The 15,451-nt window shown below is 58.1% G+C and overlaps 1 protein-coding gene across 1 annotated transcript; it reads right to left on the reverse strand.

The window, feature by feature from the left end:
• Positions 1-217: 217 nt before the first annotated feature.
• Positions 218-2,387, reverse strand: Cimap1d (CIMAP1 family member D). Its single transcript, XM_040290818.2, has 2 exons — positions 2,180-2,387; positions 218-1,152 (listed from the first exon to the last, which is right to left on the reverse strand). The coding sequence occupies exons 1-2, from the start codon at positions 2,202-2,204 to the stop codon at positions 668-670; spliced, it is 510 nt and encodes a 169-aa protein (XP_040146752.2). The 5' UTR covers positions 2,205-2,387; the 3' UTR covers positions 218-667.
• Positions 2,388-15,451: the final 13,064 nt, after the last annotated feature.

Genomic DNA, 15,451 nt, shown 5'->3' on the forward strand with positions numbered 1-15,451 from the left:
AGGTGACATTTCATCAAGACCATCAGCAGTGCACAGCGACTGATAGCAGGTGTGGGAGGACACACATCTTTAAACCAGATTCCACATTCCCTCTCCCAGGAACCCTGCCTGCCCCCGCAGCCTGAGTCCCCTCTGCCCCCACCTGCAGGGGGCTGGAGAGCTGGGGGACTGGCCCTGGAGAGGAGTATTCTGCGACAGGAACAGATGCCACGTGACCTGGAGTGCAGGAGGCTGACATTATTGATAAGGAGTTCTAGAGGGTACAGTGGGGAGGGCAGGCACCTCAGGGTTGCCCCCACCCACATTCAGTGGCCACAGGATCACGAGAAGCAGGGAAGAGCCCAGATTTGGCAGACACCAGAGCTGTGTCAGGGATCCAGATCCTAGTGGGGCCAGACACCAAGTTCTAGGGCCCAGGCTCCATCTCCAGCTAGCCTGCGTGACCGTGACAGAGGAAACTGGGTCACTAGGAAGAAACTGGCCCTCACGCTGTTTGGAGCCATGGCCCCCCGGGACAGTGGGTCATATAACCTAGAAGGACCTCAGGGAGCATGGAATAGGGTTAGAGAGAGACTCCTGCCTGCTGCCCTGGCTTCTCTGAGAGCCACATCTGCCCCCACCCACTCAGCTACTCAGGAAACGGGGGTGGACATGGGGGTATGCCCTGTTAGGGTGTGAAGTCTGCAGCCACGGTGACAGCCCGCTTAGAGTGGCGGAGGCCTCTGGTGTCCACTGGGGCCCTGGCTTGGTTCACAGTGACCTGCTCTGGGCTGTGGGTGCCAGGGCCAGGTGCCTCCTCCAGCAAGCGCAGGGCACGGGGCCGCCCCAGCATGGTGAATGCTGGCCATCGCTGCCGGTAGGTGTTGGGGTTTGGGCTGTCATACTGGCCAGGGCCTGGTGTATCAGCAGGGTCCTGTGGGGGGCGGGCAGGGCGGGTGCGGCCCCCCACGGTGTAGCTTGGGCTCCTGGGCTTGGTGAAGATCTGTGAGCCCCAGAGGGGTGGCATGGTGTAGGCATTAGGGGCAGGAACTGGGGTGTCCAGGGGTCTCTGGTAGAGGCGGGAGCCCAGCGTGAAAGCTGGGGGGTTCCGCTGGCGCAGAGGGGGCACTTTCTCTGGGCTGTAGGACCCAGGGCCTGGTGTCACCTCCAGACCTGTGAGAGTAGAAACACAGGGTTGGTGCAAGACAGAGGCCTGGCCTGCTGGACACTCGGCATGGCCCCCACTGCCCACTAGCATCCTGAGACTCATGCACAGTCCTGTTTTCCAAGCACAGGCCTTCGGCAGGCTCGGCCCAGCAGGCCTTCTGTTTGCCAACCTTCTCCCAAGGGCACATCTCACCCCCAGCCAGAACTGCAGTCCAGCCCTTCTGCTGCCCTCCCTATCCCCTCTTATGGACAGAGCCCTCACAGCCCTTCCTGGGCCCCCCAACTCGGATCCTCCTCTCCCTAGTCCTGGCCACTCTGAGGCAGGATGGCCCCCACCTAGGTTTTAGTCCACCAACACACTGAGATCCTGTGGGATGGGTGGGTGGTCAGGAAGCAGGGGATTGGTGGTGGGCCTGAAAATGGGAAGATAGGTTGATGGGTGAGTGGCTGAGTGGGAGGAAGGAAAGACTCTTGGATGGGTGGGTGGGAGGATGGAGGGTGGGTGGGTGGAGGAGTATGTGGGTGCCTGGATGGCGGATAGTGGGTAGGTGGATGGGTAGGTTGGATGGGTCAGTGAGTGGGTGAATGGGTCAGTGGATGGATGGAAGATGGACAGATGGTGGGTGGATAGGTAGGTAGGTAGGTGGATGGTGGGTGGATGGTGGATGGGTAGGTAGGAGGGTGGATGGTGGGTGGATGGGTAGGTGGGTGGATATACTTGTGGTATGAGAGGGAAGGCAGCTGTGTGGACAATGAGGCCATAGTCCCGGGGTGTGCAGGTGCGAGCCAGCTGATGGCCAGGAAGGGACCCGAGCGGTGTACCAGAGCACTGCAGCTGCTGGCCTCTGGTGCCCTCACAGGTCCTGTGCATAGGCCATGGCGACCCTGGTCCACTCACATCCAGGTCCTCTCAGGCCTGGTGGGCACTGGAGGTGTGACCCCCTGTGCAAGTCTCTTGGTCTGTTCTGAGGACTCTGAGGATGAGGGCTGAGGCCCTAAGGACAGCCCCATGGGCAGTGCTGGGCACACTCACCCCGAGACTTTCCACGACCCTGCATGGAGTAAGCGGGGGTGCAGCTGCGGCCGAAGCGAGTGACTTTCGGGTCCAGGAAGTAGACAGGCCCTGGGCTGGCGTCCTGCGGAGGAGCTGAGGAAAGGCACCCAGAGTCCTGAGGGAGCCTCACACCCACAGCACCCTGACTGCCCAACACCCTGTTGTGGGGAGCCCGTGGCCCTGAGCAGGTGGCAGGCCTCTGCTCTGACCACCAGACCACAGCCAAGCCCCCCTGCCGCCCTCAGGCCTGGAGCCAGAGCCAGGAGGCCTGGCTGGCGCTGGTGCTGGCTCCTGGCTGGTGGGCACACCTGCCGGGCCCAGAGCCCAGGGCCTTGTCCAGTCCCAGCAGGGCCACTCGGGGGATAGGGTCCTTGGGAAAAGGCTTGGCCACCGGTTCATCCATGTTGATAGAGTCCACGCACATGGCCCAGTGCCCCGTCTCAGTGCATGGAGCAGTTCTGCCATCACCGAGCCCACTGTGCGTGCATGACGAGTCAGCCTCCATGCCGCTCCTGCTGGATCCACTCAGGAGAACAGAAGCAAGCCGCATCCCGGTCTCATGCTGGCCTGGGAGAGCCCACGGGCTGGGTGCAGCCCCAGGGGCAGCATGCACCCACACTGTGGCGTGGCCCTGCAGGAAGGGCGGGCACTCACTGGTTCCTCACCCACCCCGAGGGCTGTGGAGGGACGCCAAGGCCCTGGGCCTCTGGAGTGGCCAGACTGGGTGTCACCCCGCTCCTCCCCACACCAGGGTGCAGAGGTGGTGCCCAGCCCGCGGGTGTCCACTTCCTATCAGTCTCATGCTCCTCCCCCAGGCCTGGCGACAGGCCCGTCCCCTCCCACTCTCACCCTCCCCCCAGAGGCATGGCGATCACCTTCATTTGTCAGCACACGTGCTCTCTGGCCGCCCTGCGTAGAGTCGGAGGGCCCTACCTCTCCTCCTCAGACTCTGGACCCCCATCCTTGGGGACTCTGTGCTACAGGTTCCACCTGGAGCTTCTTCCCCTCCTGGGGGCGCCACTGAGCGCCTAGTCCCCCTACAAAGCCCTGCTGTCTCCACCACTCAGCTTTCGCCCTGAGCCTCAGCCACAGCTCTGCCATCCCCTCTGCCCCACACTGGGCAGTGTCCCTCCCTCCCTCCCAGGATGTGTTCTCCGCCGGGGATCAGAACCTGGGAACCCAGGTCTGCCAGGTCCTCACCCAGCCTGCCCTCATCCTCCGCCAACACAGATGCCAACAGAGGCCTGTGTTGCCTCCGGGGCCAGGCAGCTCTGGGGCCTCTGGTTTGGATGTGCACTGGTCCCCAGGCTGAAAGAGGCCCAGAAGTCTCCACCAAGCAGTGGACCAGCCACCCCGCCCCAACCTCCTGACAGCCAGGGGCCTCAGCAACCCTGGGCCTAGGTGTGGTGGGCGGAGTGAAGCTGCTGTGAGGCTCAGGCTGGTGGCATGGGGTGCTGGGGCCAAGCTAGAGGCCAGGTGCCTCTGGGCCCCCAGGGTTCACTACCCTGGGAACAATGTGCTCAGCACCCACAGGCAAAGGCCTGCTTCTACAGAGCACCTCCCGGACGCTAGTACCCTCGTGTCTTCTGGGTGCATCTGCAGTGCTGGGGATGGAGCCCAGGCCCACTGGACCAATCACATCCCAGCTGCATTGCTAACATTTAACAGAGGATCCAGTAAGCAAGTCGCCTGAAGTCAAGGAGCAAGGAATTGCAAAAGGGAGAAGGTGAGCACAGCTCTTAACAGCCTATAGGCTTCTCCTCCTCCCCTCTCTTAATCTGGAAGAAAACAGGACCAGAGAGGGATGTAGCTTGCCTGAGGGTACACAGCCAATGGGAGATGGAGCAGGGTGTGATCAGCCTTGCTGCTTCCCACCTCGTCAGTTGGGGGACTGAATGTATGGGGCAAAAAGGCCCAAAATGCTACTGGGGAACTCTGGAGGCTGGGCCAACCCCAGCACACCATGCCCTCGCCTGCTGGCCTTACCTCTGCTGGGCCTCCGGGCCAGTGAGTAGGCAGGACTGGCCACCCTGGTGCAGTCATGGTTGACGTAGCCAACTGTAGATGGCAGGTTGTACAAGCCTGGCCCAGAGCCTGCAACCCAACCCACAGGTCTCAGCCTGGTGGGAGCCCCCGAGGCTGGGGAAGGAGCCCTGGCCCACCTCCTCAGTCCCACCCAGGTGGGAGAGGGAAGCAAGAGGCAGCCCACTTAGGACAGGATGATGCCCACATTGTGAGTCAAACATGAATCACAAGAGTGGGAAAGACGGGAGCCCAAGCTGGGTGCATCTGCAGTGCTGGGGATGGAGCCCAGGCCGGCTGGACCAATCACACCCCAGACCACAGAGAGGTGCCAGGCCCAGGACTGCCATAGGGTGAGCTGGGTCAGGCCCAGGACACTGGTGCAGGGGGCACAAGAGCCAGGACGCTGGCAAAGGGGGAGCCAAGGTCAGGTCACTGGCACAGGGGAGCTGGGGAGTCGGGACACTGGCACAGGGGAGCTGGGGAGTCGGGACTCTGGCACAGGGGAGCTGGGGAGTCGGGACACTGGCACAGGGGAGCTGGGGAGTCGGGACACTGGCACAGGGGAGCTGGGGAGTCGGGACACTGGCACAGGGGAGCTGGGGAGTCGGGACACTGGCACAGGGGAGCTGGGGAGTCGGGACACTGGCACAGGGGAGCTGGGGAGTCGGGACACTGGCACAGGGGAGCTGGGGAGTCGGGACACTGGCACAGGGGAGCTGGGGGGTCGGGACACTGGCACAGGGGAGCTGGGGGGTCGGGACACTGGCACAGGGGAGCTGGGGGGTCGGGACACTGGCACAGGGGAGCTGGGGGGTCGGGTCACTGGCACAGGGGAGCTGGGGGGTCGGGTCACTGGCACAGGGGAGCTGGGGGGTCGGGACACTGGCACAGGGGAGCTGGGGGGTCAGGTCACTGACACAGGGGAGTTGGGGTCAGGACACTGGCCATGGAACCTGGCGTAGATCCCGACGCTGGCTCTTTGGTTACAATGGGGAAACTGAGGAGCAGGAGCAGCCTGCACTCAGAGCTGACCCAGGATTCTGCTAACCCCCTTGTTGCAACTGGGTGCTCACTGCTGTGCCCTGACCCCCTCACTGCTGTGCCTGACCCCCTCACTGCTGCCTCCTGGGCCTCTGGCCACTGCCCACATGGCTTCCCCCAGCTTGGCCCCCATGGTGGCTGGTGGGAAGCAGAAGGCTGGGCTCAGCCCATCATGCCAAGGGAAAACAGCACCCGGTGGACGCACACCCTGCTGCTGGCTACAGAACATTCCAGAAGCCCCAGTGGGGGTGTGGGGCAGGACAGGGGCCCCACCCACTGCCACCCTCCCCGCTGCCAGCACGCACTTGTCTCCAGGGCGGTCAACCTGCAGGTCTTCCTCAGGCCCATCTCCAGGATCCGGACCCCAGTTGCCTGCCGGGTCAGGGCTGCCGAGGCCCCTGGTGCAGCCGGGTCGTCGCTGAAGGTCCCCATGGCACACCGGCAAAGGACCTGGAGCATCTCCTCCAGGCCTCTGCTGTGGTGCCTCAGGCCAGCACTATCCCCAGTCCCAACAGACAGCTCACGCTGGCCAGGCCCTGTTCTTGCCACACCCCAGGCACACAGGGGCCCCTTGTCTCTCAGCTGGCCTGGAAGTAGGGCTGGGATCTGGTGTCACCGCGTGGCGGGAGGATCAGGAAGGAACTCAGTGTCAGCAGAGCAAGTCCCCAGGGAGGGCAAAGCTGCATGGCCCCATTCGACCACAGTCCAGGTGAGATGTGGGTGTTGACACCATGGTCATTCCTTAACCCACAAGCACTCACAACCGGCTGTTGTGTGCCACCCTGTTGGGATGGAAGGGACAGTGCCATAAAGGACACCAAAGGACCTACATTCTAGGGAGGGGACAGAAAATGCACATGCACCTGAAGGACATGTGCAGTGGTGTCTAAAGAAGAGCATGGTCACTACAGTGTGGTACCAGCAAGGCACAAAAGTGAGGAGGGCAGACCACAGAAGGCGGGTAGGTCAGAGATCAGCAGCAAGGGGGAGGGAAAAGGGCAGTGTCAGGGGGACAGTGAGGGGGACACAGCACAGCAGTGAGGGGACAGGGCACAGAAGTGAGGGCACAGGGCACAGCATTGAGAAGGACAGGGCACAGCATTGAGAAGGACAGGGCACAGCAGTGAGGGAGAGAGAAAACAGCACTGAGGGGACAGGACACAGCCGTGACGAGACAGGCACAGCAGTGAGGGGGAGAGAGCACAAATGTGGGGGCAAGAACACAGCAGTGAGAAGAAAGGACACAGCAGTGAGGAGACAGGAACAGCAGTGAGGGGGAGAGGGCAGAGCAGTGGGGTGGACAGAAAACAGCAGTGAGGGGGACAGAGCACAACAGTGAGGACAACAGAGCACAGCAATGAGGGGACAGGGCACAGCAGTAAGAAGGCGAGAACACAGCAGTGAGGGGAAAACACAGCAGTGAGGAGACAGGCACAGCAGTGAGGGGGACAGGGCACAGCAGTGAGGGGGACAGAAAACAGCAGTGAGGGGGACAGGGCACAGCAGTGAGGGGAAAACACAGCAGTGAGGAGACAGGCACAGCAGTGAGGGGGACAGGGCACAGCAGTGAGGGGGACAGGGCACAGCAGTGAGGGGGACAGAAAACAGCAGTGAGGGGGACAGAGCACAGCAGTGAGGGGGACAGGGCACAGCAGTGAGGGGGACAGGGCACAGCAGTGAGGGGGACAGGACACAGCAGTGAGGGGGACAGGGCACAGCAGTGAGGGGGACAGGGCACAGCAGTGAGGGGGACGGGATACAGCACTGAGGGGGACAGGGCACACAACAGTGAGAAGGACAAGGCACAGCAGTGAGGGGAGAGGCACACCAGTGAGGGGAACAGGGCACAGCAGTGAGGGGGACAGGGCACAGCAGTGATGGGACAGAGCACAGCAGTGAGGGCAACACGGCACAGCAGTGAGGGGGACAGGGCACAGCAGTGATGGGACAGAGCACAGCAGTGAGGGCAACACGGCACAGCAGTGAGGGGGACAAGATACAGCAGTGAGGGAGACAGAGCACAGCAGTGAGGGGACAGGGCACAGCAGTGAGGGGAACAGGGCACAGCACTGAGGGGGAGAGGACACAGCAGTGAGGGGGACAGGGCACAGCAGTGAGGGGGACAGGACACAGCAGTGAGGGGGACAGGGCACAGCAGTGATGGGACAGAGCACAGCAGTGAGGGCAACACGGCACAGCAGTGAGGGGGACAAGATACAGCAGTGAGGGAGACAGAGCACAGCAGTGAGGGGACAGGGCACAGCAGTGAGGGGGACAGGGTACAGCAGTGAGGGGGACTGAGCACAGCAGTGAGGGGGACAGGGCACAGCACTGAGGGGGAGAGGACACAGCAGTGAGGGAGACAGGGCACAGCAGTGAGGGAGACAGGGCACAGCAGTGAGGGGACAGAGCACAGCAGTGAGGGCAACACGGCACAGCAGTGAGGGGGACAAGATACAGCAGTGAGGGAGACAGAGCACAGCAGTGAGGGGACAGGGCACAGCAGTGAGGGGGACAGGGTACAGCAGTGAGGGGGACTGAGCACAGCATGAGGGGGACAGAGAACAGCAGTGAGGGGGACAGGGCACAGCACTGAGGGGGAGAGGACACAGCAGTGAGGGAGACAGGGCACAGCAGTGAGGGAGACAGGGGACAGCAGTGTGGCAGACAGGGCACAGCAGTGAGGGGGACAGAGCACAGCAGTGAGGGGGACAGGGCACAGCAGTGAGGGGACAGGGCACAGCAGTGAGGGGGACAGGGCACAGCAGTGAGGGGGACTGAGCACAGCAGTGAGGGGGACAGGGCACAGCAGTGAGGGGGACAGGGCACAGCAGTGAGGGGGAGAGGACACAGCAGTGAGGGAGACAGAGCACAGCAGTGAGGGAGACAGGGGACAGCAGTGAGGGGGACAGAGAACAGCAGTGAGGGGGAGAGGACACAGCAGTGAGGGAGACAGGGCACAGCAGTGAGGGAGACAGGGGACAGCAGTGTGGCAGACAGGGCACAGCAGTGAGGGGGACAGAGCACAGCAGTGAGGGGGACAGGGCACAGCAGTGAGGGGGACAGGGCACAGCAGTGAGGGGGACAGGGCACAGCAGTGAGGGAGACAGGGCACAGCAGTGAGGGGACAGGGCACAGCAGTGAGGGGGACAGGGCACAGCAGTGAGGGGGAGAGGACACAGCAGTGAGGGGGACAGGGCACAGCAGTGAGGGGGACAGAGCACAGCAGTGAGGGGGACAGGGCACAGCAGTGAGGGGGAGAGGACACAGCAGTGAGGGGGACAGGGCACAGCAGTGAGGGGGACAGGGCACAGCAGTGAGGGGGAGAGGACACAGCAGTGAGGGGGACAGGGCACAGCAGTGAGGGGGACAGAGCACAGCAGTGAGGGGGACAGGGCACAGCAGTGAGGGGGAGAGGACACAGCAGTGAGGGGGACAGGGCACAGCAGTGAGGGGGAGAGAGCACAGCACTGAGGGGACAGGGCACAGCAGTGAGGGGGAGAGAGCACAGCAGTGAGGGGGACAGGGCACAGCAGTGAGGGGGACAGGGCACAGCAGTGAGGGGGAGAGAGCACAGCACTGAGGGGACAGGGCACAGCAGTGAGGGGGAGAGGACGCAGCAGTGAGGGGGACAGAGCACAGCAGTGAGGGGGACAAGGCACAGCAGTGAGGGGGACAAGGCACAGCAGTGAGGGGGACAAGGCACAGCAGTGAGGGGGACTGAGCACAGCAGTGAGGGGGACTGAGCACAGCAGTGAGGGGACAGGGCACAGCAGTGAGGGGGACAAGGCACAGCAGTGAGGGGGACTGAGCACAGCAGTGAGGGGGACTGAGCACAGCAGTGAGGGGACAGGGCACAGCAGTGAGGGGGACAAGGCACAGCAGTGAGGGGGACTGAGCACAGCAGTGAGGGGGACTGAGCACAGCAGTGAGGGGGAGAGGGCACAGCAGTGAGGGGGAGAGGGTACAGCCGTGAGGGAGACAGGACACAGCAGTGAGGGAGACAGGGCACAGCAGTGAGGGGGACAGGGTATAGCAGTGAGGGAGACAGGGCACAGCAGTGAGGGGGACAGGGCACAGCAGTGAGGGGGAGAGGACACAGCAGTGAGGGGGACAGGGCACAGCAGTGAGGGGGACAGAGCACAGCAGTGAGGGGGACAGGGCACAGCAGTGAGGGGGAGAGGACACAGCAGTGAGGGGGACAGGGCACAGCAGTGAGGGGGACAGGGCACAGCAGTGAGGGGGACAGGGCACAGCAGTGAGGGGGAGAGGACACAGCAGTGAGGGGGACAGGGCACAGCAGTGAGGGGGACAGGGCACAGCAGTGAGGGGGAGAGGACACAGCAGTGAGGGGGACAGGGCACAGCAGTGAGGGGGACAGAGCACAGCAGTGAGGGGGACAGGGCACAGCAGTGAGGGGGAGAGGACACAGCAGTGAGGGGGACAGGGCACAGCAGTGAGGGGGAGAGAGCACAGCACTGAGGGGACAGGGCACAGCAGTGAGGGGGAGAGGATGCAGCAGTGAGGGGGACAGAGCACAGCAGTGAGGGGGACAAGGCACAGCAGTGAGGGGGACAAGGCACAGCAGTGAGGGGGACAAGGCACAGCAGTGAGGGGGACTGAGCACAGCAGTGAGGGGGACTGAGCACAGCAGTGAGGGAGACAGAGCACAGCAGTGAGGGAGACAGGGCACAGCAGTGAGGGGGACAGGGCACAGCAGTGAGGGGGACAGGGTATAGCAGTGAGGGAGACAGGGCACAGCAGTGAGGGGGACAGAGCACAGCAGTGAGGGGGACAGGGCACAGCAGTGAGGGGGACAGAGCACAGCAGTGAGGGAGACAGAGCACAGCAGTGAGGGGCACAGAGCACAGCAGTGAGGGGGACAGGGCACAGCAGTGAGGGGGACAGAGCAAAGCAGTGAGGGGGACAGAGCACAGCAGTGAGGGGGACAGGGCACAGCAGTGAGGGGGACAGGGCACAGCACTGAGGGGGACAGAGCACAGCAGTGAGGGGGAGAGGACACAGCAGTGAGGGGGACAGAGCACAGCAGTGAGGGGCACAGAGCACAGCAGTGAGGGGACAGAGCACAGCAGTGAGGGGGACAGAGCACAGCAGTGAGGGGGACAGAACACAGCAGTGAGGGAGACAGAGCACAGCAGTGAGGGAAACAGAGCACAGCAATGAGGGGGACAGAGCAGAGCAGTGAGGGGGACAGAGCACAGCAGTGAGGGGGAGAGGACACAGCAGTGAGGGGGACAGAGCACAGCAGTGAGGGAGACAGAGCAGAGCAGTGAGGGGGACAGAGCACAGCACTGAGGGGGACAGAACACAGCAGTGAGGGTGCAGAGCACAGCTGTGAGGGGGACAGGGCACAGCAGTGAGGGGGACAGGACACAGTAGTGAGGGGGACAGAACACAGCAGTGAGGGTGCAGAGCACAGCAGTGAGGGGGACAGGGCACAGCAGTGAGGGGGACAGGACACAGTAGTGAGGGGGACAGAACACAGCAGTGAGGGTGCAGAGCACAGCTGTGAGGGGGACAGGGCACAGCAGTGAGGGAGACAGGGCACAGCAGTGAGGGAGACAGGGGACAGCAGTGAGGGGGACAGGGCACAGCAGTGAGGGGGACAGAGCACAGCAGGGAGGGGGACAGGTCACAGCAGTGAGGGTGCAGAGCACAGCTGTGAGGGGGACAGGGCACAGCAGTGAGGGTGCAGAGCACAGCAGTGAGGGAGACAGGGGACAGCAGTGAGGGGGACAAGGCACAGCAGTGAGGGGGACAGAGCACAGCAGTGAGGGGGACAGAGCACAGCCGTGAGGGAGACAGGGCACAGCAGTGAGGGGGACAGAGCACAGCAGTGAGGGGTGAGAGCACAGCAGTGAGGGGGACAGGGCACAGCAGTGAGGGGGACAGAGCAAAGCAGTGAGGGGGACAGGGCACAGCAGTGAGGGGGACAGGGCACAGCAGTGAGGGGGACAGGGCACAGCAGTGAGGGAGACAGAGCACAGCAGTGAGGGGGACAGAGCACAGCACTGAGGGGGACAGAGCACAGCAGTGAGAAGGACAGAGCACAGCACTGAGGGGGACAGAGCACAGCAGTGAGGGGGACAGAGCACAGCCCTGAGGGGGACAGAGCACAGCAGTGAGGGGTCAGAGCACAGCAGTGAGGGGGACAGAGCACAGCAGTGAGGGAGACAGGGCACAGCAGTGAGGGGGACAGGGCACAGCAGTGAGGGGGACAGGACACAGTAGTGAGGGGGACAGGGCACAGCAGTGAGGGGGACCGAGCACAGCAGTGTGGGGGACAGGGCACAGCAGTGAGGGCTACAGGGCACAGCAGTGAGGGCCACAGGGCACAGCAGTGACGGGGACAGAGCACAGCAGTGAGGGGGACAGGGCACAGCAGTGAGGGAGACAGGGCACAGTAGTGTGGGGGACAGGGCACAGCAGTGAGGGGGACAGGGCAAAGCAGTGAGGGAGACAGGGCACAGCAGTTAGGGGGACAGGGCACAGCAGTGAGGGGGAGAGGGCACAGCAGTTAGGGGGACAGGGCACAGCAGTGAGGTGGAGAGGACACAGCAGTGAGGGGGACAGGGCACAGCAGTGAGGGGGAGAGGGCACAGCAGTGTGTGGGACAGGGCACAGCAGTGAGGGGGACAGGGCACAGCAGTGAGGGGGACAGGGCACAGCAGTGAGGGGGACAAGGCAAAGCAGTGAGGGGGACAGGACACAGCAATGAGGGGACAGGGCACAGCAGTGAGGGGGACAGGGCACAGAAGTGAGGGGGACAGGGCACAGCAGTGATGGGGACAGGGCACAGCAGTGAGGGCGACAGGGCACAGCAGTGAGGGAGGCCCAGCACAGGTGGACTGCCGCAGTCTGTCTGGGCACTATTCAGGAGCCACTTGTCAAAAGAAACTAACTTTATTTTTAGAACCACACACACCAATCCAAACAGCTCCTTAGGAAAAACCCTCAGAGCCCAACTGCCACCACCGGCTTCCCACAAGCCTCTCCCACAAACACAAGCCTCACCACCTCCCACAATCCTCCTACTCTTGAGACCGATTGGCTGGGTCACATTGGCGGAGCCAAAGAAGTCTCCCAATGAGCAGCTCCGTGGAGGAGCCAATCAGCTGGAAGCTGGAAGTTTGCTGGCAGCTGGAAGTTTGCTGGGGCCCCTTCGGCTGTGGCTCTCAACATCTCCCCCTCTCTGTTTAAACAACAAGCATGTGGCTTAGGGACCGTGCCTGCCTTAGGTTGTCCAATACTACATATGGTCCTTACCCGTCATCGGATGAGCTGATCTCAGGTTGTCAGCCTCCTGTCTTAGGTTGGTACCAGTGTAATGGATCTTACCCGTCACTGACTACCGGTCCAGTATACAGCCACACCTGTGGAGAGGTCTTTGTACCAGCGGGGGGGTGAGGTTCTTTGCCTCACCTCTGTTGGCCCCCAAATTTTAGCTGAATGATCATGACAAGCAGAAGGGAGGAAGATACACCAAGCCAATTGACGGCTCCTTTTGGAAAAATTGTACCACAGAGGACATCATCAGCAAAAATACCCCAACACTACCACAAGTCGCTGCACCAACAGATAGTTCACAATGCATACAGGTGCGTTCACAATGCACACAAGTGATACATAGTCCAGGCAAGTTCTGCAAGCAGTTCAGTGATGGCTATTGCAGAAGCTGTAGATTAGTTTTATCTTTGTCTTTACCGGCACTGGGATGAAGATAGGAATTCTGGCAATAATGGCTAAAGAAAAAATTATGTAACATTCAAGAAGGCACTAAAAGAAAACAATTTTCTTAACAATTTACATTGTCTTGAAGAGAATTATTAAATATAATGAAAAGGAAAGGTGAAAGTAAACAAACAGATCTGTTAACCTCCTTTTTTGTTCACATATTAAAACAATCCTCAACAGCTGTTTACCCAATTTAAATTAAACCATTTAAATCACATGAATAAAAAAAATATTTGGATCCATTTTTTCATGAGCATTAATCATAAATGATATATGGACATACGTACATTCAAACATATAATACAACGGGCTTGGGATGTGGCTCAAGCAGTAGTGCGCTCGCCTGGCATGCGTGCAGCCTGGGTTCGATCCTCAGCACCACATACCAACAAAGATGATTAACCTAGGCCTATATGAGCTCAAAAAACAAAATAGAATTTCACGATGTGGGAAAGGGCAATAATAAAATAGATATTGAACAAAGCATCCTGGTTCTGTCGCAGATGTAAGGGTAGCCAAACTGGAGTTTTAGATATCAGCTGTTATGGATTTGAGCCAAATCATGTTCTTTTTGGTCTCTAGAAATCACTTTAGTTAGTCTCTCTGGAATCCAAATCGGCTGCTGTTCTTCCTGTGGAAACACACAAACAGACCCCCGACTCCAGACAATCACTGGGTCAGGACCTTTCCATTGTCCTCTTAGAATATCCTTCCAAAGTACCTTGGGCTTATGTACATTTTTTGGACACATGTGCCTTTCTGCAGCTCTAAGTCCTGATGAATCCAAATTTAAAAACTTTAGAGTAAAAAGGGTTATTTTAAGTTTATCTTTGGGGGATATATACCCCTTCCCAATTCCATCTTTTTGCTTTAATAGTACATTTTAATAGTTTGATGAGCTCTTTCAACTATGCCTTGTCCCTGTGGATTGTATGGGATTCCTGTTATATGAGTAATGCCAAATGATGAGCAAAATTGTTTAAAAGAGGTAGAAGTATAACCAGGGGCATTATCTGTTTTTAACTGTTTTGGAACGCCCACAGTGGCAAAATTTTGTAAGCAATGAGCTATAACATCTTTAGTTTTTTCTCCGGCATGAAGGGAGCCCATCAAAAATCCAGAAGAAGTATCAGCTGTAACATGCAAATATTTTAATTTTCCAAATTCTGGCAAGTGTGTGATGTCCATCTGCCAAATATGGTTAGGTATCAGTCCTCTAGGATTGACTCCAAGATTAACTTGTGGTAAAAAGGTCACACAATTTTGACATTGTTTTATTATTTGTCTAGCTTGTTCCTTAGTTATTTTAAAACGCTTTTGTAAAGTATTAGCATTGACATGGAACCTTCTATGAAAATTTATAGCTTCTTCTAGTGTAGAGAAAATATGTATGTCATGTGTAGTTTTATCTGCTAAATCATTGCCCAAACTAAGGGCTCCAGGCAATCCTGTATGGGCCCTGATATGTCCTATAAAGAATGGATCTTTTCTGTCCCAGATTAGACTTTGTATAGTGGAAAGCAAAGAGAAAACAGTAGAGGAAGGGGAAATCCTACCAGCATCTTCAAGGGATACTATAGCATTAACTATATACTGACTATCAGAAAATAAATTAAATACAGAATCTTTAAACATCACAAAAGCTTGTAATACTGCATTAAGCTCTACCTTTTGAGCTGATTGTTTGGGTACTAAAAATGCAAAAGTTTGATCAGGTGTAACTATTGCTGCTGTACCATTATTAGACCCATCAGTGAATATATTTGGAGCATTCATGATAGGTGTTTTTCTTGTCATCTTTGGAAAAATTACAGGATGCAATGACCAAAAAGACAATAAAGGATTAGATGGTAAGTGGTTATCAAATGAAACATTAGATTTGCACATGACTATTGCCCAAGTATTTAACTCATTAGCTAACTCATCAATTTGATTCATAGTATATGGAGTAATAATTTTATTGGGAGAAATTCCAAACACTGCCTTTGCTGCTTTTATTCCTTTGAGTATTAATTGTCCTACAGCCTCAGGATACCTAGTAAGAATAGTATTGGGAGAATAAGATAAATGTATCCATAATAATGGACCTTCTTGCCAAAATACTCCTGTAGGAATATTTTTTGTTGGTAGTACAATAAATAATAAAGGCAAACTTATATAAATTCTATCCAAATGCATATTTTCCATATATGTTTCAATGATTTTTAATGCCTTTCTTGCTTCAGGCGTTAACATTCGGGGTGAATTTGGATCTGGTGGACTTTTTAGGATATCAAATAAAGGTCCCAACTCTCCTTATCCATACCTAGATAAGGCCTTATCCATACCTAGATAAGGCCTTATCCAATTTATGTCTCCTAATAACTTTTGAAAGTTGTTAAGTCATTTGAGTTGATCTACTCGTATTTGAATTTTTGGTGGATGGACCAT

The sequence above is a fragment of the Ictidomys tridecemlineatus genome, chromosome 2 (genome assembly GCF_052094955.1).
Source record: "Ictidomys tridecemlineatus isolate mIctTri1 chromosome 2, mIctTri1.hap1, whole genome shotgun sequence".
NCBI lineage: Eukaryota > Metazoa > Chordata > Mammalia > Rodentia > Sciuridae > Ictidomys > Ictidomys tridecemlineatus.

What these genes read in the sequence shown, in the direction of transcription:
- Cimap1d (XM_040290818.2), bottom strand. Translation starts at nt 2,204, where the DNA reads ATGCAGGGTCGTGGAAAGTCTCGGG. An exon ending in GGGTCGTGGAAAGTCTCGGG is followed by an intron (nt 1,153 to 2,179) that starts GTGAGTGTGCCC and finishes CTACTCTCACAG; the next exon opens with GTCTGGAGGTGACACCAGGC.